The sequence below is a fragment of the Nannobrachium achirus genome (genome assembly GCF_963921795.1).
Source record: "Nannobrachium achirus genome assembly, chromosome: 8".
NCBI classification, from domain to species: domain Eukaryota; kingdom Metazoa; phylum Chordata; class Actinopteri; order Myctophiformes; family Myctophidae; genus Nannobrachium; species Nannobrachium achirus.
In genome coordinates this window covers 30,099,752-30,106,435 of record NC_137817.1, presented here as the reverse complement: position 1 = coordinate 30,106,435, position 6,684 = coordinate 30,099,752, and the positions used below count along the sequence as shown (strand labels likewise).

The window sequence follows — 6,684 nt, the reverse complement described above, 5'->3', positions numbered from 1 at the left end:
GATAAGTTGCCTTTTAGTACTCAAGCTGAAAGATCTCTGTTGGTGAATGGGGAATCACTAGGCATGTTGCCAAGAGCATGGGACACACACACATACACACCGCCCTGGTGGCTAAGGTCAGCGCTTTCTCAAGGCAAAATAAGGGAGTGTGGAAAGGCTTGGGAAAGTGCAAAAGAATGTGCATTTTGTGGATACTGTCTGGCTGACCTAAAGACAATTACTAGGGCCAGTGCATAATCTACGGAGACCCTTATATGCACAGGAGACAGCTTATAGAAGCCTACATGTCCAAGACCCAATTCACAAGTCAAGTTGCCAAAGTCATCCCTAACAGGACAAATTGACTTAATGTACATCTACAACACACTTAACAGTAAGACACTAAACTATCTACTGAGAAGAACCCCACTACTAGGTGTGTATTAAATTAAACAAGTGCACTTGCAAGAGATTAGTGACATGTTATTCTGTCTACTCTAGGCCCATTAAAACAATATATTTTTAATTAATAACTGCAGCACACCTATCCCATGAGGAGTCAGAATACATTCATTTTAATGAGGCTGGGTAGGGATATTGCAGAGGTCGTTGGTGCTGATGAGATAGAAGTTGGCCAATATCTACTGCATAGTACTGTGTTCTGTCTGTCATTCAGTGAACTGTACTGTCATGAAACTGTACCTTTTCCTATGCAAAACTTCTAATACTTCAATCAAGGCCAATCAGAAAGCCCAAGATAAATGCTTAAAGGGGGCCTGTCACCTAAAGGGTTACTGTAGTGTCACTTTAAGAATCATCTTAAAAAACAAGTTAATATTTATATGATGTCATTGTGGGGATGCACAATAATTGCGACCGTAGGGAGCATTTACTATCAAAACCTCCACGGGCTGTCCGTAGCGGTCACACGTCACACTTTTGCCCTGCTCATATCTCCACAACCGTTGCCCCCATCCATGCCAAATTTTGCACACACACTCCTTACCTGCCAAACTACAACCTCCAAGGACCCCCGGAGATCCAGGGACCCCCAGGTCCCTGGGGGACCCCCAGGTGTAAAAAATGACCAAATGTGCAAAAATGACCAAATGACCACCCCAACGGGACTGCTCACGGGGAATTCCTGGGGACCACCCACTCCTGGTGCTCCAGAATGGATGCAAAAGTGGTGACGCCCCCAGTGGAGGACCCCCTCCACTGCAGCTCACATAAAATGCCGTAACTCGGGCTGGGAGCGTCCGGGAGAGCCGGGGCCGGTACCTATTCGTCCGCCAAGGCAACGCGGAGACCCCACCCCTCATTTCTCACATGGCCCTCTTCTAGCGCCACCTTCAGGCCCATTTTTAAAACACATTTTTGGCCACTGCTCCTACAGTTTTTGCGTAACCACGCAAATCGCTACACAGTATGTCTACACTCATCCCATCAACATGAATCTGTCCCATATAGCGCCACCTTCAGGCCGATTTTTAAAAACAAATTTTTGGACACTGCTCCTAGAGATTTTGCCCTAAAATCACGAAAATCACTACACTGTATGTCTACACTCATGTCATCAACATGGATCAGGGAGATTCTGGAAAAACAAATTTTTGCCCTATTTGTGGAGATAACCGACCTACGGTCACTTATCTCCCGATTAGGGAGTCTTACTGGTTATTATAAGCCAATCAAATTAATTGTCTGTATAGCCTGACTATGACTACTTACTGTACTGGTCAGCTGTTGGGCAAATTACACTGAGACAGTTTCAGGATGCACAGAGAGACCAGGGAGAGAGACCACACAAACTACTGTATGATACTATTATAATTTCGTGGCTGACAGTGGACCCAACATTATGGAGAATACTGGATGTGGAGGAATCATCACTTAGTTACGAGTAAACAAAATTCCTTGGGAAACAATTGAGCATTGGCGTTTTCTTTTATCAAAAAGTTCTGTAAGGTTAAGATTGTTATTTAGATTTTGTGTTATGTTAACAAGGCATCCTAGTTTCTTTGAAGCAAATTGCACTAGATTTTTACTGTTATTTGTTCACTATGGTTCATGTTATTAACTCATATTTCACAGAATTCACACTAAGCTGGTCTGGATAGTCTCTGCTTAAATTGAACAAGGTGAAGTTTGAATTAAATAGACAAGCACATATAGCGCCATCTGCTGGATATAGGCACACTTACAACTATAATTAAGGTAAAGCAATATTCTACCAAAAACACCACAGAGAATCTGCTCCTATTAGATACAAACAGCTATAATTACTGAAATGTTATAGTTTTAATCATGAGAACCTCACACCACCCTGATATGAAAACAAACCAAGAGGTACTGTAAAACAAGTGTGATTTTAATTTTAAAAAACAAAAGCTCCAGGTACAATTTCTGGCAAGCCAGAGTCTGGGTGCAATGCTTTATAACAAAAAGAAAAGCTCCAGGTACAATTTCTGGCAAGCCAGAATCTGGGTGCAATGCTTTATAACAAAAAGAAAAGCTCCAGGTACAATTTCTGGCAAGCCAGAATCTGGGTGCAATGCTTTATAACAAAAAGAAAAGCTCCAGGTAAAATTTCTGGCAAGCCAGAATCTGGGTGCAATGCTTTACAACAAAGAAGTGAAAATGGAACGTAAAAAGGGAGACATCAAGGTGCTAGTGGTTCTGTATAAAAGAAAACTAATGATAGTTTTTAAAACCTTGTTAAATCAAAGTTGTCCCAAGGTTTTCACTGTAAATATCACACATAGCCACCTGATGCCACAAAATCATACTTACTGAAAATAATGAATAGTTATGCTCCTCCTTCTGTGTGCTTATGCAATTGGCTGATGGCGATTATTTCTTAGCAAATGAGATCTTCATAGCATTAGTTTGTGTGATCTTGAAGCCCTGCAATGCCTCTCTGGCAGCACCTGCTTGCACCTCATTATCAAACTCCACAAAAGCAATGTCGTGTCGACCAGGGACCAAACGTACCTCCTTGAAACCAGGGAACCTAGGAGAGATTGGAATAGGACCAACACAGTCAACATTCAACATGTGCAATAGTTCAGCTAGAAAAACTGAAAAGACATCACAGGCCATGTTTTATGTACAGTACATAAGAAATAAAAGAGACACCGAAGATGAGATCAACCAGGCTCATGACCTGTTGTAGAATAGGTTCCCCTTAAAGGGAAAGACCACCCATTTTCAATATTGAAATATGTCATTAATATACCTTAGAGGAGTTGTGTGGAAATAGAAAAAAAGTTCCCCCCTTCTGTGTTGCCTAGAACTGGAGGATTGATTTTGGGGTTTGTATTGTAAAGTACAATGTGTGATGTCATCAAGTTGTACTTTACAATACAAACCCCAAAATCAATCCTCCAGTTCTAGGCAACACAGAAGGGGGGGAACTTTTTTTCTATTTCCACACAACTCCTCTAAAGTATATTAATGACACATTTCAATATTGAAAATGGGTGGTCTTCCCCTTTAACCTACATAACTTTTAACCATTGTACAGTTTAATACGTTTATAAGTCCTTTTTTTTTTACAATGTGGCTCTGTAGAAGAGACGTCTAGAGCAGGGGGCTTAGGGGTCAAAACCTAACCTTATTCCTAACTCAGTAAAAGTATGCCTAAACCCTAACCTTAAACTCTGTAAAATTATACCTAAAGTTAACCTTATTCCTAACCTCAGTCAAATTATACCCAACCTTATCCTCAGTAAAAGTAGCGTTTTATTTGAGAAAATCAATTGTCTGCAGAAAGTAGCGTTGGATCATGGAAAAACAATAGTCAGCAGTGAGATCTGCACCCGAGGTCTATGGTCTGGGCGTCTAATAATTAAAGTGGCATGGAGAAGAAAGGTTGTGGGAGATACTTGGATAGACCCGCTCTGTCTATCCATCTAGGAAGTGACATGTGTGACCATTTCTTTTATTATTTTTAAAGAAGGCAGTACTAACTGGTTGAAGAGCATGGACAGCATAAGTTCGTTGGTCTCCTCTGGCAGGTTGGTGAGGAAGAGGATGTGGTTTGGTGGGTTCTCTGCCACCTGGAAGAAAAGCAAAGAGAAATTAGTGACAGCCTAAAGATTAGGATTACACATGTCAACACATTGCTCAAAGAGTGGTGCGTACACACACACACACACACTCTACCTGCATTGGCATCTGTCCTGGCATCTGCCCAGGCATCATCTGGCCAGGAGGCATGGCACCAGGGGGCATCTGACCAGGTCCCATCCCTGGAGGTGGCATCATGCCTGGTGGGGGCATGTAAGGTGGCTGCCCTGGCATGGGCATCATACGAGGAGCTTGGCTCATGGGCGGTATGCCCTGGAAGAATGACAATGTCGTTAATAAAACAGCCATAAATAGACTGTTGCATTCATTGTTAAATCAATGAATAGATCTGTGTTCTTTCAGGAAAACTAAGTCACTTTGTTTGGATTTCACTAGCTCTACTAGCTTAACCACATAATACTCAGTCTGAATAACTCATTGTACAACAAATAGTGGGAGATCTACAAGTAGGGATCGACCGATTATCGAAACGGGCGATCGAAACGGGCGATAATCGATAATCGTCGATATTCATAACATTTATTAATATCGCAAAATATCGATATCGAGAAAGAAAAGTTGAAAAAAAATTAGATGTATTTTTTTATTTTTTGCATCTTGGTTACTGATTTTCACTGATTTCCTGCTGCGGAATACGTTTTTAACGCCATTCTATTATGTGGCGACTAGATGTGAGCCTCTAGACATTTAGGATGGGAAAAATATATAACTTAATTACCGGTAACCACCATTTCAAATTGGGGGATGCATTTTTTCATTTATTACTTAAAATGCATATCAGTTCATAATATCGGTTATCGGCCCACTTTGATCACGACTTATCGATATCGAAATTGAACAAGAAAGTCCCATATCGGTCCACCCCTATCTACAAGCTTACAACACGTTGCAACTGCAACTTGTTATGCTCAGAATGCTCAGAATAGGGGCGCAAGGGTTCATTTGTGTGGTCATTGACCATTGCAATATTACTCGATATCTTACAGCATCCCTGGACCTGGTGTACTTACAGGCATGGCAGCAGGAACACCTGGAACCATGGGGGCAGGGGCCCCTGGCACACCCTTCTTGGCTCCAGCTATCTCAGCCCCCTTAACCTTTTTCTCTTTTTTCTTACGGTCACGCTCCACAAAGGTCCCCTTCATCTTAGCTATGATGTCTGAGTCCATCTTGGCATACTGGATGTGCTGCAGATTGCAGAAAGAGATGATGAGGGCAAAGAGAAAAGACATGGCCAGTTATTGCTGAAAAGATGTTTACACCAAAGATTACTGGCTTCTTTCTCTGCAGTAAAATCATTTGGATGTTACTGACACTTCTTTGCGTCTACAGCTGTTTTAAATGTCATAATTTGTTTTCATTAGGGCCAATTGAGAAATGCTATGATATTGAGCTCACAACAAGTATGCTACATTTGAACAGTTTCTTGTCTATATACAATGAAAATGTTTCAATAATCTGTGTCCTAATGCAAGATGACCATGAACTCACCATGGGTTTGTCGTAGAAGGGGAATCCCTGCATAGATCGCAGGGCGTTTGAGGCGCTGTTGACTTCTTTGAAAATGACAAAGGCCTGACCCCTCATCTTGACGGTGCGTGCCACCAAAATGTCCAAGATCTGTCCAAACTGTGAGAAGATGGCATATAGCGACTTCTTCAACTCTGTAAACACAAGAGGCGAAGTGTCATAAATAATGCTTATTTCATGTTTGATATTTTTTCGCCTTTCTCTCCCCGCCCCCTCTTTTCTCCTTCTACAAAAGGGACAATGAATTATTAGATGAATGGTCTACAGTACAAACCATTGAACGGCATCCAGACCTACTACACATACAGTGTAAAAAGAGCCGCTATCTTTAAACACGTTTTAATGTTTCTCTTCCTTCAACGTATACTATTGAAATCGTATTGAGAAAAAAGAAACGCTGAATATTTGTTCCAAAAAGCTTCATACCCTGTATATACTGTACATAACGACAAATGTGACATAGCTCTGTTTACACAATGCTGTACCCAACTGTATATATGTTCCCCATTTTCAACTGTTTTTATTATGTTTTGAAACTTACTTTGGCAATGTAAACGTATGTTTTCTCATGCCAATAAAGCTCATTTGAATTGAATCGAGTACAAAAGAGACCCCAACACAACAACTCACCATCTTTCTTGATCTTTTCATTCAAGTTGTTGATGTAGATGGTGTGATTGAGCCGCGCCGAATCCGGAGGAGCACTCATATTAGATTCTGTAGGAAAACAGTTTAACAGTCAGTGTAATAACTAATAATGAAATCACATACTCACAATAGTCGTAGTAGTAGCAAACACTCGCATCGCAAGCTACTCGTGCTAGCATAGCTTAGCGTGTTATTCAGATAGTTCCATGTCATTTTACTTCCCTTGTTAGTCGCATTTTAATCAATTGCATGTCGACAGATAATTAAGTCATCAAATAACACAATGCAACACTGAAAAAGACAACGGAGGATAATAATACTTACTTATATACACGTTAAAAGTGATGAATGAAACAAGACCACGCTCCCAACTACCAACACTGCGATGGGTGGAAATCTCGCGACGCGACGAGATCCTGTTCTTCAAGAAAAAAA

The 6,684-nt window shown here is 41.0% G+C and overlaps 1 protein-coding gene across 1 annotated transcript; it reads right to left on the bottom strand.

Moving 5' to 3' along the window:
• Positions 1–2,329: 2,329 nt before the first annotated feature.
• On the bottom strand, positions 2,330–6,636 carry snrpa (small nuclear ribonucleoprotein polypeptide A). The gene is made up of 7 exons (XM_080730906.1): positions 6,574–6,636; positions 6,232–6,318; positions 5,563–5,735; positions 5,082–5,258; positions 4,147–4,323; positions 3,952–4,040; positions 2,330–2,992 (listed from the first exon to the last, which is right to left on the bottom strand). Exons 2-7 carry the CDS (start codon positions 6,308–6,310, stop codon positions 2,833–2,835), a joined length of 855 nt encoding a protein of 284 aa, XP_080587032.1. The 5' UTR covers positions 6,311–6,318; positions 6,574–6,636; the 3' UTR covers positions 2,330–2,832.
• Between the last annotated feature and the right edge of the window lie 48 nt (positions 6,637–6,684).

Excerpts from the sequence above, each read along its gene's own strand:
- snrpa (XM_080730906.1), bottom strand. The coding sequence starts at position 6,310 with ATGAGTGCTCCTCCGGATTCGGCGCGGCTCAATCACACCATCTACATC. Across the intron at positions 5,736-6,231 it reads TGAAAAGATCAAGAAAGATG|AGTTGAAGAAGTCGCTATAT; the intron begins GTGAGTTGTTGT and ends TTGTGTTTACAG. Across the intron at positions 2,993-3,951 it reads CTGTCCATGCTCTTCAACCA|GTTCCCTGGTTTCAAGGAGG; the intron begins GTTAGTACTGCC and ends AATCTCTCCTAG.